Source organism: Diadema setosum, chromosome 1 (genome assembly GCF_964275005.1).
Source record: "Diadema setosum chromosome 1, eeDiaSeto1, whole genome shotgun sequence".
NCBI lineage: Eukaryota > Metazoa > Echinodermata > Echinoidea > Diadematoida > Diadematidae > Diadema > Diadema setosum.
The window spans coordinates 41,517,365-41,536,971 of record NC_092685.1 but is presented as its reverse complement, the minus strand read 5'-3'; the positions used below and the strand labels follow the sequence as shown (position 1 = coordinate 41,536,971).

Sequence of the window (19,607 nt, the reverse complement as noted above, 5' to 3'; positions counted from 1 at the left end):
CTGCTTAGACTACTACATATCAACGAAGGATTTTGAATATATGTTTTATCACATCGCATATTTTTCCATGAGTCTTGATACAACAATTTTGAAATTTCTATCCCAAAAGATGATCAACTATTAAATTTTTTGTGCTTTCGTGCAAATAAAGATGCTTAGTATTGAGGAATAAAGCAATTATTCAAGATGTTTCTCCTCACATATTTTTTCATTACCCTATGTAAAAATAGAAGATTCCAAAACTCACAACATGGGAATTTCGGTCAGCGTTACGCAAGCTTTGTTGACCTACCCCAAAAAGATTGACCTACCCATAGCGAGCGCAGTCCCCAGTGGGAGACCCCGGTCGGTCGTACAGCTACATGCTGCGGAGTTTTTCACGTTACATCACCTCGCGAGATCGGAGACTAGCTCACAGATATCTCACGTTGCCCTGTGTGTGACTCGACTGTACATCGGTTCATGTTAGTGTGTGTTGAATAGCGAAACCGAACATCGTGAGAGCTTGTGTGCACACTCTGTTATGATTTATTTCTTGTTAGGATGAACACTTTCCGTTTGACTTAAAAAATTTTAAGGGGCCGAAGTTATTATAAATTAGATTCACCATTGTTCACGGATCAACGTTACGACAGCCGGCGATAGCGTGAGGTTCAGAAGAGGCGCAGCTAACTACGAGCCAACAAGAGAGAAGAGGCCTTTCTTTTTGGAGAACTGTGTACGTTCAGCTGCTGATGAACTCAACATTGCATAATCTGCATCCATGTCATTTCTGCTATAATCAGTCCATCCTGAAGCAGTGAAAAGGGGTATAAATTACCTTTTACAGCTGCTGTGGTGGTCATTATACTCTCGATCTGGACGGCCTAACGGATAAGGTGAGCTGTAACAAGCTTCACATAGTGGAGAAACTATATTATATGGAAATAAATTTAGACCACTTTTCTAACCTTATTTTATTTTTATTTTCAGGAGCACCTCAACTCAGAGGTGTTTTCGATTCAAATTGCCAATAAAATTGGAAGTAAATATAAAAGTTAGATATTGAGATATCTGACTAAGTTAGGATCCTAATTTGAAAACTTGAAAATATCAGGTTCACTTTTAAGGATCGAAGAGCAAGAATTCACCCAAGTTTTACCTCATGCAGCAGTTTTGGGCTATCCTCCTGCCAGTCCTGGTTTGTTATTCCAAAGGTTAGTTAATCCGAAAATGAAATAGGGTTCGTAATTCCGAAGGTTCGTTGATCCGAAAATGAAATATTGTCTGTAACAAACCTTTTGAATAACGAGCTTTGTTTCATTTTTGGATTAATGAATCTTCGGAATAACGAACCTTATTTCATTTTCGGATTAATGAACCTTCGGAATAACCAACCTTATCTCATTTTTGGATTAACAAACCTTTGGAATAACGAATCTTCGAAATAATAAACCTTGGGAATAACCGTTTATTTTAGTTTTTATTAGTTTGTTTATGAGTTTGATTTTCATCTCTTTGTTTTTATTATTTTCATGGATAGCATGTAATATATGGATAGCGTATGGCGCTTAGTCCCTCGCGTACATGTAACTTTTTATTCTGTATGGTAATACGCTAACACTCACAGCCATGATACGCAGGGTATACCCTGCTGATACATGGTATGGTAGGTACTGTCCAACACATTGACACTGTACATCATGACATTGAAACCGACACCCCTCTATTTAATAGCATATATAGCATATGTGCGTAAAGAATGAACAAACACACATGAGGCTACATGCAGTTGTTTTCTATTCTTCACTTGGGATGTGAAAATGTCAAAATATTACTGATAAACCCGATAATAAACAAGATCAACAGCAAAACAATGATACCATACTTCATAGATAATGAATACACGCTGGAAAAGCATTAAATGCACTTCACACATACTGGCAAAAGAGAGTAGGGGTGTCGGTTTGAAAGTAACAGTGCGATCGAGTGTGTCAAAATAACACCCCACATGTTCGACGCAGTTATCTTGGAGCGTGTACCACAAATCACATTTTTAATGCGCTTGTGATTTCAGAGTATTTTCTTTACATGTGAGTAAAATTTCAGGCAAATTGTGAGATATTTAAAAGTTCCTATTGGTAGAAAAACATTAGGGTGTCGATGTATTAGACACCCAACCATACCCCTCTGCATCCACTCCACGACTGGCGAGACTGGAGTCACCACCTAGTCTCCAAGACAAATGAGATACCCATGTCTTTAAACATGGCTTGCAACATATCGTATTTGTACATGTTGTATAGTAACAGTTCAATACTCCAATATGAGATGTGAGATGAGACGTAAATCAGTTAAGAAAATTGTAGGGAAAGTAGTCTAAAAAGTCAGAAAAATTGGTTATTTTGTTGGTGCTGTGTGATGTACACGTACATCGCTTGTTGATGTGGCTGTTTTCCAGTTACCAGGTACTCGGGTCATGGCTACAACTATGCACATGTATGTGGTTAGATGGGAAAGACGCACTTGTGTGGCTGTATACACTACTTGTGATAATACCATTCTCTATTTATGTACCTGAATATCAATGATTGTCAATTCATGGTAATAACCATGTGTGGCCCAGATACCACAGGATTGCCAAAGGCTGAGGGTGACTGCATGAAAATTTTAGCCAGTAAAAACACATCACTTGGTTTATGATTGTGTGAGGCAGTTAAATCCAAACTTAATTGTTCCGTACATTGTGATGGTACACCCTTTGTACATGTACCACAACCCAATCCCACTATTGTGAGATTCCAGCAATAGCCTTTTGTAAGTCTCAGCTGTACCTCACAGCCCTTTGAAAACAAGTGCATCCTGTCTACAGTGTATATGGTGCATTTCAATGCCACAAACAACTTGCTGGCAGAGCTTACAGTTTCTACCTCGGGATGAGTTGTACAAGTTTTTCGTTCATGTAATTGGTTCTTTTAATGATAACCCTACACCTGACCCTTCCCCCTCTTGTAAAGTGATATCCTTAGGGCTATCATCGCTATAAATACCATTATAATGCATAGTACAGTGTAGGTCACAACTGTCTGCATACTGTATTACATAGACAGTCTTCTACATTTGTATTTTGACGGGGAAAAACACAAAATCAGTGTGTTTCATCGCTTGGTTGAGAAGATGAACTCATAGGCTGAAAGAGTGCATTTTTGTATGACTGAGGTGTCATCTCGGATGTTCTGTCATATACCCACCATAGTCTCTGATTTGTGAGTGTTTCATTCAAAAGAGGTTTGCTCTGCATTTGCCCTGCTCAAGGACATCTAAAATGAGCAGTCTGACTGTAATAATATGTGTCCATAAAAGCATTTACTGTGCTACAATATTTCTGAACAGTGTGAGTAGACATATGGAATCCTTGAACCTTGAATTTGTAAGTACTCTCCCAAAAGCGAAGATGCTGTCCTGGAAAGGGCTGTGCTGTGCAGTGTGCTGTAACATGTACCTGTGGTGGAATCATACCAGGTATCTGTATCTCGTAGTAAAAGAAGAAGTACTGGTTTGTACTGTTGGGATGATTTAAAAGTGTACAGTGTATGTCCCATGTGCATGCGATCCAACTTGTTGTTCATAACATTTTAATATACTGTACGAGCTGAAATTTTCGCGTACAGATATTTTCGCGAATTGCTACTTGGAGGACATTTTCGCGTGTTGTTAATTTCGCGGTTACGAGGGTCTAACTGAACTTAGTTAATCGTGCATTGTTATTTTCGCGTGTTGTTATTTTCGCGGTTCGAAGGCGATCCACGAAATTCGCGAAAATAAAACCACCGCGAAAATTTCAGCTCGTACAGTATTTGAACTCAAGACATGTTCTTCTTTCATTCTATCTTATTATAGGAATCATATCACCAGTAGCACACAGCTATCATGTCGGGATCAAGGCTTGGCGATGCCACTAAAGCCATGAATGGCTTCGGCCTCCTGGTCAAGACCTTTGTGGACACCCAGTGCAAGGAGGCCCAACAGATTGCTGCCAACTCCAGCCTGCGCGCTGCCGTCCAGGGGCTTCAGACGAAGGTTGAAGAAAGAGTCGGCGATGCTATGGTTTCGTTCTCAAACAAGGTGGGTGTTTCCCCGTCATCAGAATCAGTCAGTGGGTGCCAGTTAATGTTCTCATCCAGTATTTTTGAAATCTGGTCTTGGAGGTGTCTAACATTGTCAACCTCTGTGAAGAAAACAGTACTATACATTTCATCCTTCTGTTGGAGATTGAATTTCAAAGCAGGGCGCGAAATTAGCAGTGGCCTAGTCGCCCAGGGCCACTGCAACTAAAAATTGATGTCGGGCCACCAAATTTCCAAAAGGCTATCTTTTGGCGGCCCTATTTAGCACTTCAAATTCAAAATGGACTGTTAATGTGTCCTTTTTACTTTGGGCCACTGCATTTCTTTTTTGGCCTCCAAAATGTCAGATATCAAGATTTTTGTGGAACCAAAAGGCCAACAGAGATACATTGTACAGGGTAATGTCAAGCCTTGCAAAGTTAAAGGTGATGTGAGGCATATTACCTTGTTGTTGTTGTTTTTTTGTGCAGAGGTTGACTGGGCTTCATAAATCAGACCTTTTACTAGATGTCTGAATGAATGAAGGTTGAAAAGAAAAAATCGAATAGTGCAAGCAAATTTAATGACATCCTCTTTTCTGAGGATTCCCCTTGACCAATGAGGAAATAGTGCAGAGTATGCTGTTCCTGAACTAGTTTACTTTTGCTTTTTCTTTTTTATGACCTTGTGCTAGCATTTGTGTGTGTTTTTATTCAACCCTTCATCACATCAATTTCATTCAATCAGTAGTATAGAGTATAAATTAATTACATATGTATTTTTCATTTCTCAGTGCAAATTATATTATATTATTTGTCATAAACTTTGTGAGTGAACAGATTGTGCAAAAATCAACAACAAGTAAATTCATTGTCCCCTGTTCTACAAAGGCTGTGTAGATGGCATCCAAATTAGGAAATTTGCTGACATTACTTCCTACTTATAAATTCTTATATATATGTATATATTATGTTCTGTTGCTGGTATTCTCGATTTCATATTCAGCCACATACAAAATCATGATCATGAAATATTATGCCAACAAAATACATGTATACTAGTAGGTCTTATACACTGTACATCATTCTGTTGTCCTGTAATAATATGAATTTAACTACTGGTAATGTAATTACATGGGAAGTAAACTGCAGCCTACTGTAAAGTGAAACAATGAGTTCCTGTTTTTTCCACCATTATGTGAATATAATAGTGCATTGTAGTTTCAGTTTCATTGCACATTTTTGTGGCCGGATGTTTGAAAAGCGAGATGGTTGTGTGCATTTAATCATAATTGATTGGTCATTGTCAAGTCTTAAAGGTATGGGAAATTACAGTTGTATGGGCTCAGGCTGGATATTGGTATATGAAGCATGACAAAAGGATGACTTTCGTATATTTTACAATACATTACATGCTTACCTTGACCCTCACAATCAAATGTTTGTTTGTTTGTTTTTGTCTGTCTTTCCTTTGATGCTTCAGTGTTCCTGGTACTCATCATTGAAAAGAAAAATCAATATTGTTGCTGGTTCCTTCAAATAAAATGTATGGAGATTTTTTTTTCTTTTTTTTTCATGCTCAACCATTCACAGCATACCCAGAAACAGCTGTCAAGTTTTCTTAAATCAAGTTTAGGTAATTTCTGGTCCACTATCACTAGGGAAACCGTCCATGAATAAATTTGGTGTTTTGACTTGAAGCTTTCATAGCCTTTATATTTCAGCAGGAATTCTCAGGCCTGAATTCACAAAGGTGGTACAATTGAAACCATGGTTTAAACCATGGACAATTTGTATGGAGGGCCAAGTGTCGCGTGGCCTATTTCGTTACGAAATCAGTCATTTCGTCGAATGAAATGACCGTTGCGTTGTTGAAATTTTCATTTTGTTAATGAAGTGATCATTTTGTCATACAACATTTCATTGGCGAAATGACTGATTTCGTAACAAAATAGGCCATGCGACACTTGGCCCTCCATACAAATTGTCCATACAGCTGTAGTTTAAACCATGGTTTCAATTGTACCATCTTCGTGAATTCAGGCCTCAGAGTTTCAATTTGTTATGGCCTATGTGTCTTAGACTGAGACAATTATATAACACTCTCATCTGCATCTATCGTATGCTGGTGTATATCTTGGTACTTGCTGAGAGTTGGACAATTCATTGGTTCAATTTTATATTTGCAAACCAAAAGGTAGTACTCTGGGCAGAATATGCCCTCAAGAGAATGGGGTTAACTGAGCATGGGTTTCGGCTCTTTTCCAGTGACTTGGATTGTATTAAATCTGAGAATTTCTAGCCAAGATTTCAGAATGAAGTGACCACAACAACTAGAGTTATCATTATCATAATCGTCTTTACCCCAGCTCATGTTCTACCACCTGCTTCTTTTCTGTTCCACCAGGAGAAGAAAGATGATGATGGGTGGGATTATGTAATGACCAGCGACCCAGAGGAGTGGGGGGACACCTTCGCCGAATCTGCTTCCAAGTTTGCCGTGGAAGACATGCCGGAAGTTGAGCCTTCGCAGAGCGATGCTTTCCAAAAGCCTCCCCCGACGCCGCAGAAACCTGCTGGCAGTGCTCCCTCTAGGGGCTACCATTCCTTCGCAAGGTCTGCCATGGCCAGGTATCCGTACAGGGTGTCCAGCGACAGTCTCACTGTGCTGAGGCGTCAGCTGACAACGGGGACCGTCTCAGCAGATGACCTGCGGAAGACGGCAAGCCCCGGGCCAAAAGCACCGCCTCGCAAGCCAGCTGCTAGGCCAAGAGTTAAACCAACGGTGAGATTTTTTAGAAACATCCTCAAAGACAAAAATGGTTGATAGCTTTCATGTCCAGTGCAGTATTTCAGGTATCTTGTGTTCAAAGCAAAGGAGTGTCAGCAGAGAAACATTGTCATTGTGTGACAAAGACAGCAACTTTAATAGCCTGTGTGATGCCAAACCAATGATTAGATATTACCATTCAAAAGTCATTAAATACTTTTCTATGTGAACGTGCTTACCATGATCTTTGCCAAATATCTTGCTGACATGTCATTGCTTATTTGTCGATAAAATGAAGCAAGAATGCCTCCAGTGGGTGGTTGTACACCCTGTACGTGTAATAGTGATTAAGTCTTCTGTGTCTATGTTCATGTGCGTCTGCTGTCTACTATCCATCAATTGAATTGTTCATCATAATCTGTACAATGAATATGTGTGTGTTTGCTACTTTGTATTGAAAAGGTATACTCTACTTGACAAGGATGCTGCTATATATGGATGTTATCTGAAATGTCTTTTTCTTTGTTCATGTCCTGGTTTTGTTAAATAAGATTTGCATTTAATTCAGTTAAGTTGCAATGGGTAATCTCTCTGTTAATCTACCTTTATCTAACAAGGCCATAGTATAGTCATGAAATATCATTTATCTGTTTTAAGTTGTACTCGTATGATGAGAATTTACAGCTGCAGAATCCATGGGTGTATCAAGTGACCGAATGAAAAAAAGAAAAGAAAAAAGCATGAGATATTGTGGCATTACACTCATTTATTTTTCTTTTCAACCAATTTTATTGCAGCTGAGTGCCAAGGCCAAGGAGCGCACAGTACCAGCCTCCAGAATGAGCAGAGTTCTGAATTTTGGAGGTATGTTCACCCCTCAAGTTTGTATAAACACAACTTTGTGAATTATGATTTTTGATGCACTGATGTATACCTGCAACTTCTTCGTGTCTGACGGGAAGTCTGTACAATCATATTTTTATAGGTGAGAGCGTTTTGCATTTCTTGCCCTCGTGATATGCAGTGCAGATACTGTATACCTGTACTCCCTTATCAAGTGCAGATTCTTCACATTTTTGTTGATCTTCCGCTCATACCGTGCCCTCTTGACAACTTAATGGTACCGTCATTCAGATTTCTAATCTGCATATTGTTGGCAGGTTTGATAGTACTACTCTCCATAGTAGCCCCTTCCTGTTACACACTTTGTGGTCAACACTCATTGTGAGTAGCATAATGAATCAATCTACAGTTATAAGGTGAATTCTTTATTCGTGATATCATGATGTACTTTCAAAAGTAGAGATTCACCACTTGTCAACCTTTATTACGCTGCTAAATACCCTTTATTTCCAGATGTAATGTAGAAATAGTAGCAGTTTTACAGCTTCTTAATTGCTGTTCACTTTGGATATCACATGGACAGATTTCTCCACAGAATTAGTTTTAGATAGCTATGACATTCCAGAACAGTGGAATATTCACTAATGTCAAACTATTATTGGGTTGCATTTCTCCAAAGGGCTAGCAGCTGGTCTTGGTGTCAGTGTCCTGGCTGACAAGGTCAAGCGAGGACTTGGTCTCGAAGATGGTAAGTCAGAAACCGTTTTGTGTCAGGGGTTATCCTAGCTCTGTTTATGTCCTCCTGTGGTGTTTCAAATTTGTCATCGTCTTTGCAGTACTGCTTTCTCATTTCAATAAAGCATTTATGCACAGATGTGTACCTGCACCTTCCATTTTCTGTCAAAGAGTCTGTAGAAGTCTTGTAAGTAAGATCACAGTTGTGTTCTTGGTCGATCTCTTGAAAGTTTATATCACATATTACAAATTTTCAGTCTTCATGATGTATGTACACTTCATGCACACAAAAGAAGTAATAAACAGTGAATCACATTAGCCTCTACGCAAACATACTATTGAAAACTTTAGCTTAAGATTTCATATAAATTAGATGCTCAATCACAGAGATGGAGGGGGTGGAGGAGGGGGTCAAGTTGACACCCCTACAGAGATGCCAACTGTTCCTTTTTTGCAGTAGTTTGTACCTTTTTTTTTTCTCTCTCTCTCTCTTTGTGTGTGTTTTGCCAAAAAAAAAATATTGCAGGTTTCACAGAGAATGTTGTTCCAAAATTGTATTACTGCACATATCTATTGCAAGAAAGGTAAAAATAATGTTTTTCTGCCAAATGTACACCTTTCCAGCCCTTGGAATACTTCATTGCTATTTACAAAGTTGGCATCCCTGTCCCTTTACAAAATCTTTTCTGCAAACACCCATTCTAATTTTGGAAGAGCCCCTGTAAACAAAGTCTCATTTCAACTCTCTGTTGCTTTGCAAATGAAGACCTATCAAAACAATCAGGTGCACACCAGAAACAGCTACAGTACTTTGGCTTGTAGCTCTGATTATCAAAGTGTAGTTCTTTGCATCGTTTTATTGATGAAAGCCATTTGTCTGTTTGCACCATTTCATCGGGGCAGGAGAGAAAGTGGGGTCCAACCTGCTCCTAACGGAGGCCAATGCAGAGAAGATTGTGGACACGCTGTGCAGGGTGAGAGGAGCGGCCCTGAAACTCGGACAGATGCTCAGTATTCAAGGTGAGGATGGGGAAGAAGAAATGGGCGGACTGTGTAGACGTTGTCTCTCAGTCGTGCCATTGTATTCCTGTGCAAACAATGGCAAGATGCAAGACCTTTTTTCTTACTCCTGGCCATTCAACTTGCTTTGTGCAAGGCGACACAAAAAGAATGATCAAAGTACTTTGTAATACTCAGTCCGGGTGGGGGTGCTAAGGAGTAAGCATGTGTGGCATTCCACATATATTCTATGTATCTTGTGTTTGCCATCATTTAAAAACCTTGAGTGAATCTACTCACTGTACACCTGAATTTCACTGCATCTTTTATAGTGGAAAAAGTGGTAATATAATGCCATATGATATCAATATGACATAATATCAAGGTCTTTGTATTAACTATGTTACCCATATTCTGTATTCTGTATTCATTGTCTATTTACGCATGGCAATAGTAGTTTGCAGACTTAATGCTGTGTTCTTTGTTAACTATGTGCAATTAAAGTGAATTTATGGATTCGGCTTTAACCACATGTCTTTGTCACTTTTTGATCTTGTCAGATAATGCCTTGATCAGCCCCGAACTACAGAGGGTGTTTGAACGAGTGCGTCAAAGTGCAGACTTCATGCCAGTCTGGCAAATGGAGGTCAGAACGCAACTTTAACGTTTTGTATTAAATATTATTAGTTTATTTAAAAAGGGTAATTTCTGAGTTTTGTATATGTTTTGTGTGTGTATGCCCATTGTTTCCTTCTTGTGTATGTATCTGACCCGGAAATATGAGGAAAGTGGAGTGGAAAGGCTGGTTTGGCTGGGATATATTCGAGAGTCCCCGTAAGAAATTATGTATAGCTTTATTACTCTTCTCTATTTAAAGTACTAACACAGCTGAGGAATCTTGACTGGAGTCAACCATAACCGATGATGAGCGTACGCTTCGATGTTCATATTTGCTGATGGGTGCTATTTGTGATTTTCGAATGTACCCCAGTGGGCAGCGAATGAAGGTTGATTTAATGAGACCATCCATATTTTCCCATGCTAGCAGGTCTTTAAACCAATAGAATGACTACAAGCAAGTATTGTAATGATGTGTGTTTGTGTGTGTGTGTGTCTGTCTGTGTGTTCAGATTCAGTGTTATTTGTTTTCAGATTAAATAACATGAGTGATTACAGGCAATAAATGTTGATCTGATTCTGCATGTTTGTGTCAGTGTTCAATGTAAACAACATAAAAGATAATTGGTCATAAATGGCAGTTTGATTCTATGTGTTTATGTGTGTGTGTGTGTGCACACGCGTGTGCATGTGCATGTGTATATGCATATGCATATGCAATTTAAACCATGTGAATGAGTAATTCATTCATGAGGATCTTATGATCATGTCTATCACACAGAGAGTGTTGAAGCAGGAACTTGGTGAGGATTGGAGGAGTAAGGTGATGTCCTTTGAGGACAAACCCTTCGCTGCCGCTTCCATCGGCCAGGTCCACCTAGCGACGCTACATGACGGAAGAGAGGTGGCCATGAAGATTCAGGTAAGATGCGACATATTCACCATAACATCAGTAGATGGTGAATAAGTAATAGTTTTCATGCACTAAACAGACCTTTGTAAATGCAGTGATTTCTAAAGATATTTTTCTTCTTTGTTTTGTTTTGTTTTGTACATTTTTAAAGAAGAGATTAAAAGCTTCTGATTTGCATGCCCATAGCATTCCTGGAGAGATATCAGTTTTCTGAGTTATTTATTCCCATTCTTTGATTTGCCCTCATCCTGTCCCTGTCCCCGTCCTGTAAGTTCGGAGTCAGCATACAGCTACAGGTACATTTCAATATTTTGTGAATTGGGACATGAAAGACAACTTATTGAATGATCAAATTCACAATCAATCAAATTTTAATCAAATTTACAATTTTGCCCTGCAGTGTTCTGCATGGCGAAATCCTGTTCCATGACCTGGTCATGATTGATAAAAGTGAACAGGCAATTTTGTGATCTTTTTGTGACCTTCATAAATTTATTGCTCCTTCTACTTCCAGTATCCCGGTGTCGCACAGGGCATCGAGAGCGACATCAACAACCTGATGATGCTGATGAAAATCTGGGATGTCTTACCCGAAGGTAAGTACATCACTCCCATGATGCCTCTCGGCCTTCCCATCATGCTTTGCTGTATATCGTCGTATTAGGCAAAACTTCTTTCAAGGGAATGGCATAGTATTCACATATTTTGCACACTTTTCTAAATACTGTTGACTCTTGTTATATTGAAATTTAAATGATAATATTGATAATACTAGTTGTGCGTCTATAGTGCATTACTACAAATCAGTGTTCCCGATGCGCTTTACAATTATCCATTTTACTGAATCTGAACCCCCCGAAAAAAAAGATAAATGAATTGAAATAAAAAGATCTCTCTGAATTGTTATTGAAGTATGTAGAGGGTGTTCAAAAGAGAGATACTCCAGTTTTACATTGTTGCAACTGAGTATTAGTCAGCAGAAGTATCCTGTTTTGTTTCGTCTCTTTAGCAGTTGCAATGATATGTCATTACAGCTAAATCCCTCTCCTGTTCCATTCCTCTGTCTATAATTTGTTCTTTCTCTCTCTCTTTTTATCACCGTGCTGTTTGCCATGTATGTATATATGTTTTACTCTCTCACACACGTTTATAGGTCTATATGCTGAGAGTGCCATAGAGGTTGCAAAGAAAGAGCTAGCCTGGGAAGTAGACTACATCAGGGAAGCTGAATGTGCAGAGAAATTCAGGTGAGACAATACAGACTGACATCCGATGTTACATCGACAGAATCAGATGATATGTTTTGAAAGATATGACAGTATTATCTATACTTGTGACGTTAAAACAAAATGTACTCAAAGAAGCTACACAAAATGTGTGATGCGGCTGATTTTCACCCTTTTGACGTGCTGGCTGTCACTATAAGTTTGTCTTTTTCTGCAATGTGACAGCTCTCTCTTTAGGCAGAATTATCTCCAGTAAATAGGAAAGAACCATGTCTAGATCAGTGTGTTACATTAGAATGCCATCATGGTCTAGGAATTGTCATGACCCCCTTTCTGAACAACACCTAATAAAATCTGTTTGACTGGATTTACTTGTGGAATTCAAAGAGAGTGCAGTTTCATGACTTGCCTCGGTCACTTCTTCAAACTCTGACTGGCTGGCGAGTACTCACCCATGCCGGATAAATGGTCGATGTTACTGCCTTTATTGTTTAGATGTCAAGGAAGTAACATTGGCCATTCATCCATCACGGAAAAATGTTCATCAGCCAATCAGAGCTGAAGAAGTATCTCAGATGAGTCACGAAAACTGTCCTCTTTGTGAGTTTTCTCAAATTAGTTCAGTCAAACAGTTTTGATTGTGTGTTGCCATCATGCTACTTCAATCAATCAAAATCTACATCTCTATAGACTCCATTTCTTTGTTTGCTTTCATTTGCTTTTTAATAGCCCAAAAAAGAACTTAGTGCTGCTATGTCTCAATTGCTACATTACTCTGATTTTAGTGAGTTTTTGTGTTTATTTGTCATTTTTCTATGGTTCAGCACATAACCTGCTGTGAAATGTCCCACTCTTCTTGATGAGTTTATTCTACATCTTAAATCAACTCTAGCATGAGTGAAAACGAGTGAGCTCAGTGCAGGTTTCACATTGCATCTTGTGTCTGCTCGACCTACAGGAAGCTGCTCGATGGCGACCCAATATTCTCCGTCCCCAAAGTCGTGCAGGAACTGTCAACAAAAGAAGTACTTACTACCGAGCTGATCGATGGCATCTCCCTAGAGAAGGCAGAAAACTTGAGTCAAGAAGTCAGGAATGAGGTATGACTCTTTCTCTTGCAGTTTTGTTTCTTTTCTTAGGAATATTTTCCAATTGTTTAAAGGAAGAAATGATGAAAAAGTCATAAGCCGAGACATGAGAACATGGATTCAAGTACTTGGGACTAATGTAATGTATTCTACTTTTCTTTCTTCAAACATGTGTGAAAAATTCAGTTGTCAAACTAAAAAGCATTTTTCTATGCTTATACAGTCAAACCTGTCTATAGTTGCCACCCAAGGGAGACAAAAAAAAGTGGCTGTTATAGACAGGTGGCTGCTATAGACAGGTGGTTGCCAAGACAGGTTTGGCTGTACTTTTCGTAGGCACAATTTCTGCCCTAGTGTGCATATCTGCAAGATTAGGGACGTAATGGAACAAATCTCCGCATCATTTTCTGAAGCTGATGCTGCACGTAGGTAATTTTCCAACATTGAGACAGTCTTGTGCTGGATTGTGCAGTGTTCACTAACCAAAGTAACTTACTTAGTTAGCCTAAAAAGCACAGAAACTGATTTCATCACTCTCAGTCAGTAATACCTGATGATAAAAGGGTATCAGACTTCAGCAAACTATAAAAGTGTGTAATAGGGCAGATATACAATGCCATTGCTTGAAAGATTTATTTTGATTTTTTCAATATTTTTATATCCTGCAGTTTGCCTATACTTTTTGTTGGTATACTTTGATGTACAAACAGTAAAAAGCAAAGCTATTGTGTGATATTGGTAAATTTTCTTGGGCCAAGGCTGTACTTAACTTTCTTTTTTCTCTTTTTTCTTTTTTACTGATTGAGTGTTCTTTTTTACATTCAGTTTGATATTTCCCAAATTGATTTGTGTAATTACATCTGCAAGAGTTTTGCAAAGGGCAAAAATTTCCACACCATTGAATATTGTGTACTAACTGTATTTCTTGGTGTGCAATAACAGGTCTGTAGACACATCCTACGTCTGTGCCTGACAGAATTGTTCGAGTGGAACTTCATGCAGACAGACCCCAACTGGTCAAACTTCCTCTACAATGAAGAGACTGGCAAAGTAAGTCTACATCATGGTCTGTGTTGAAATTGTTAGCTCACCCCACTCATATGAGTGTACATGTACTGTGGAATACCAAAGCAAATATTTTTGGCTCAAAGAATATGTGGCATAAAACAAAGGGAGATAAACACCAGAGGGTGACATATTCTCTTGGCAGTGTATAATGCTAATCTCTACCTATGGCTATTGTTTTATGCACTTGTACAATAGGGACTACTGTCAGTGCTATCTACTGGAATCTCAAACAGTTTATGATTTCAGTTATCCACTTATTCAGTAACATTTCACAGGAGGTGGTTCTGTAGGTGCTACACAAGGAATTTGAAGAGACCAAAACTCTATATCCCACAGACGTTCAGAAAATGCCATGATTAAATCCTTTTTTGATTCTTGTATGTTAAATTTTTATCTCATGTTGAAAAAAAGAAAAAAAAAAAAAAGAGAAGAAATCTTTAATGTGTCTTATTTGTGCTACAGTTTCAATATGTTTCCATGAGTGTATGTGAAGAAACAAATTATGTTTGCTGTGACATATATTTTTAGAAGTCCAAGTTATTTTGGTTATCAAAATTTAATCTGCAGGTGACACTCCTAGATTTTGGAGCATCAAGGTACTTTGACAAGTCATTTGTGGATGTTTATATGAAGGTGAGCTTTTTATTCTCTTGCTTCTTATCATATAGTAAAACAATTTAAGTGCACATTTCCTGGTTTGATACATTTGTCAAACCTATCTTAAAGAATTTTTCTGTGTGTGTGTGTTTTTTTTAAACATTCACAAATGTGTAACTGATATTGCAAAGCATTGATACAACATGTTTTTATTGAAGTTCGATTGACTTAGGCATGGCTTATTTGATAAATATTTTATACATCGTTATCTTCTGAGGATTTTAATTTTTCATTTGTTGTATTGAACGTGTATCAGTACTCTGTTGAGAGACGGCAACTGACTAGCAGCAAGTGTACACTGTGACTGTTATGCTGCAGGAGAACAAAACTTTGATAATGAGCAAATCAAACTCTACCAAGCCATTCAGTTTATTTTATTGTTTGTTTGTTTGTTTTTTGAGTTTGCGTTGATGGGAATGAAAGATGAAATTGCATGTGAAAGTAAAGTGATCAATTCTGAATGAATGATACTGTACAATCACAAATGTTCACATGCAGTTTAATTTTGTGAATTACGTGAGAGCCAAGATTCACAAAATTAAAATGTGAGTGAAAGTTTTTGTCTACACTGAATGCATTGATCGTCAGTGGCATTTGGTGGAAGTTTCATGCTGCAAAAATATCTTGCTTTACAGCAGTCTGTACAGAATTATCAGAGCCCTTACACACTATGTATCATATGGTCGAAATGTTTATGTTCATGAATATTGAGTCATGGCAGTGTAGATAAGTTGGCCTTGCTCTGCTTTGTTTCCCAAAGGTTATCCATGGTGCAGCAGTAGGGGATAGACAGGAGGTTCTTGAAAACTCGAGAACATTGCAGTTTCTTACGGGTTATGAATCAAAGGTAAGCTTTAACTTAATATGTCAGCCATTTTTGTATTCTCTGTAAACTAAATATTATACTCTGTGCTATGTAGATGCATGTTACAATAGTGAACAACAAGTGTTTGACTGTGAAGTCTGTAGTTTTATCAATCAAGGATATGTGAAGAAAAAGCTGTTATTGTTGAGGAATTTGAATCTCTGGATAATGTCTGGCTTTAGTCATCATGCTGAGCTTTAGAAAAGGCATTCCAGTAGTGAAAGTATGTCAGCTGAAATTATGACCTGATTGGTGTGTTTAATGGAACCTCCATTGTGTGGTAAAATGATACATGAAAATGTTTGCATAGAATTTTCTTACATTTCAGCAGTGTTACCACAAGGCAATCCAGATGAATGGTTAAGCACTGTATCAGACATTCAGATTAGCAGAAATGATATCCTTGTATTCTGAAAGCTACAGGAGAACGCCGTTATAAGGTCACCAGTAGTGCCGATTTCATCTTGTTATAAATGTTACCTCGTTTTAAACAATCTACTGAAGAAAATAGTGATATACAGTAATAGAAAATTGGGACCACCGGATTCACCTTCTTAGAAGCAGTACCTTGTAAGTGAGCTCGTTACAATGAGGTTACCTGTATGAGATATGTATGACTTGAATGATTGGAAAGGAAGTAATGAATATTCTTTGTAGATATGAAGCAACAAATAACCTGCATTGGTTTTGATAGTGCAGATCGTGCATTCTCAATTTACTTTTGCTTATCATCACCAGGCCATGGAGAACGCCCACATCGATGCCGTCATGATCCTGGGTGAGCCATTCCGCAGCCATGAAGAGTTCGACTTCTCCACGCAGGACACGACGAGGCGCATCCAGGACCTCATCCCAGTCATGCTGACGGGCCGACTGACCCCACCCCCCGAGGAGAGCTACTCTCTCCACCGCAAGATGGCTGGCTCATTCCTGCTGTGCACCAAGCTCCGCGCCAAGATCGCCTGCAAGGAGCTATTCGACGACATCTACAACTGTTATAAGTTTGACTCAGCGTGACAGAACCACTTGGGGGCAGTTTGTAGATTAGACATCTGACGTTTGGTCGGGCCTTGATTCTTCCTCATGCAAAATAATGTCTTCATGATAACTTAAGAGTATAAAGAAGTAACTTTCATAAAGACACCAAAGTGCAAATTCAAAGTATGCAGGAAGGTTAGGATTGATGATGATATATTGACAAACTGAAGTTGTTTTCAGTTCGTGGACATTACATCCTAGAATTCCTGACTCTAAAACTGAGACATGAGTGTGTGACTATGTGTTATTGTATAATCAAAATAGTGAAGATTGTTTTCTGCTGGTACGCGGACAGGTCCATTGATAGACAAGACATCAGCAACAAATTTGCTTTGACTGAATCTCATCGTGTTGGTCACGAGTTCAGACACTTTCAGCTCCTTGAAAAGCACATGCGTAGGTTTTTCAGTTTCAGCATTGAGATTTTAATGCTTTTAGATCTTAAGGTATGTAATATGTGCCACCAGTGGTTACCTTTACTGCCATCACTCAGCTGCCTTTGCAGGACCGAGCTTTTGCTTTTGGGATGTAAGGCAAGTTTGCTTAACCCTGTGTGTGCTTTGAGTGGGGTGATTGGCACAGAAAACCCCATAACCATTGCACACACTGTCCAAAGTCCCTGGCACGAAAAGTGTTGACCTGCTATTGTTGTTGTTTTTTTCCCCAGACCATCAGATGGTCAATAGTCTGAGCTATAAAATCAAGTGTTTTCGAGTTGACATACTTATTATGTTGAGTGCTCTTGAGCAACATGGAAGTGTAACAGTATTCATCACATTTAATTTAGAGCAGTGCTGGCAAGTCCATCACATTAGTTCTAGGTGTTTCTTCACAGCCATGCAAGATTTTCCCTGTGTAGTGTCTTATTTATTGTGGAGCAGTCATTGGAATACCCTCATAGGCCCGAATTCACGAAGGTGGTACAATTGAAACCATGGTTTAAACCATGGACAAAAACCATGGAGCGACAAGTGTCGCATGGCCTATCATTACGAAGTCAATCATTTCATCAATGAAATGACCATTTCGTTGATGAAATGTTCATTTCGTTGACGAAATGTTGTCATTTTGTTATGAAATGATCATTTTGTCACGAAATGATCATTTCGTCTACGAAATGACCGATTTCATGACGAAATAGGCCATGCGACACTTGGCACTCCATACAAATTTTCCATGGTTTAAACCATGGTTTCAATTGTATCACCTTCATGAATTCGGGCCATTGAGTTTTATTCCCTCAGTATAGTTGTTGCAGTTGCTAAACATTAGGTTGCACTGATAGTTGTGGCGATGTGCTTTGAGTTGATGTTGAACCAAGCTAGCTTCATGAATGCATAGCTTATCTGCTTAAGATCAAGACAAACAGGTTGTTGAGAAGTAATCATGATCAATGAAACTAACATTCTTGCCAGAATGTGAGAGATTTCAACCTTATTTGTGATCATTTCATAGATATAGATGGAGTGCAATTTATGACAGACTAAAGAGTAGGAGTGGAAGTAAAATAAGTCAATTGATTCTTCCGTGTGTCAGTATTAGCAAACTCTGTATGTCTCTTCGTTAAAGACCCAGTAGTGTGAAAAGAGAAGATTGGTCCAATGAATTGCTCTTCATTCGCTGCCCACTGATGAACATTTAAAAAACCCCAAAAACATGACTAGTGAAGGCCTGCCAGACTATAACTGCCTGTCAGCGATTATGTGCATTGAAGCATACATCCATCCATGAAGTTCAAATCTAGTTGAGCTTCTTCGGCTACTCGTGTACTTAGAAATCAGTGATAAAGCTTTACACGTTTTGTTACAGGGCTCCCCGAATATATTCGAGTCAGGCCAGCCTTCGTATGAAGGGCATTAGCATGACAGACTTTGAGCAGCGGTACATCTTTCTATTTCTCTTTCACTCTCTCTCATAGCTGCCTAGTTGTTGAGTGAAATGGTACTCAAAGAGATTGTGATTCGGGTTGATTTAAATAGAAATTCACTGTGCTTGAATGAAGATACCGTGATTAAGCATGCAGTCAAAGCTTAGTGATGACTTCATGTCATATGTATGCAGTGATGTGAGTGAATTAAGTGCACATCTGTGAAGCAACTCTAAAGGAGAACTGAAAAATTTGGGTGAAACCCACAATGAATGAGAAAGTGGTCCTCTCAATATCCTTCGATTTTATGAGCAAAATAATTTATCCTCAAGATGAAAGATTCAAGATGAAAGTGATTTTGAGTACATAAGTTGGTAATTGTAGATTGAGAATACCATTGTGGATGTTACAAGGTAGATTGTTTTTTTCATGAAAGTATGCAATCTTGTGTAAATATCATGTGGCATTAAATGTTTATTAAAGAGATGGTGACAACAAATATGAGCAAAGAGAATTTTGTTATTGTTGTGGTGGTGAGTGTTGTGGTGTGATGCAAACTTGAAACTACAGGGAAATTTCATTATAATATGAGGTCAACCAGGATTGCTGATTCTATCTATGTATGAAAACGAGACCAGCTAAATTCAAAAATGGTAAATGGAATTCTCCTTGTAAAAAGTGGTACCTCGTAAGCAAGCTCATTATAATATGATCTCCCTTTACATGGGACATGAACAATAACTGGAGACTCACTGAAAAAGCCAATGAAATACAAAGGGAAAAAAAGGAGACACAGTAGGCATATTTCCCATATGATTTTAATAATGGCATTGTTT

At 38.5% G+C, this 19,607-nt stretch overlaps 1 protein-coding gene across 1 annotated transcript; it reads left to right on the top strand.

Moving 5' to 3' along the window:
• Positions 1–488: 488 nt before the first annotated feature.
• Positions 489–17,895, top strand: LOC140230670 (atypical kinase COQ8B, mitochondrial-like). The gene is made up of 15 exons (XM_072310813.1): positions 489–878; positions 3,880–4,104; positions 6,492–6,869; positions 7,652–7,718; positions 8,377–8,445; positions 9,336–9,452; positions 9,992–10,077; positions 10,831–10,971; positions 11,477–11,558; positions 12,116–12,209; positions 13,147–13,288; positions 14,219–14,326; positions 14,912–14,977; positions 15,762–15,848; positions 16,605–17,895. Exons 2-15 carry the CDS (start codon positions 3,910–3,912, stop codon positions 16,881–16,883), a joined length of 1,911 nt encoding a protein of 636 aa, XP_072166914.1. The 5' UTR covers positions 489–878; positions 3,880–3,909; the 3' UTR covers positions 16,884–17,895.
• The last annotated feature ends 1,712 nt before the right edge of the window (positions 17,896–19,607 follow it).

Bases quoted from the DNA above. Each gene is read 5' to 3' on its own strand.
- LOC140230670 (XM_072310813.1), top strand. From the start codon at position 3,910: ATGTCGGGATCAAGGCTTGGCGATGCCACTAAAGCCATGAATGGCTTC. The intron at 10,078-10,830 runs GTCAGAACGCAA...TCTATCACACAG, and splicing joins TGCCAGTCTGGCAAATGGAG to AGAGTGTTGAAGCAGGAACT. The intron at 10,972-11,476 runs GTAAGATGCGAC...TTCTACTTCCAG, and splicing joins AGGTGGCCATGAAGATTCAG to TATCCCGGTGTCGCACAGGG.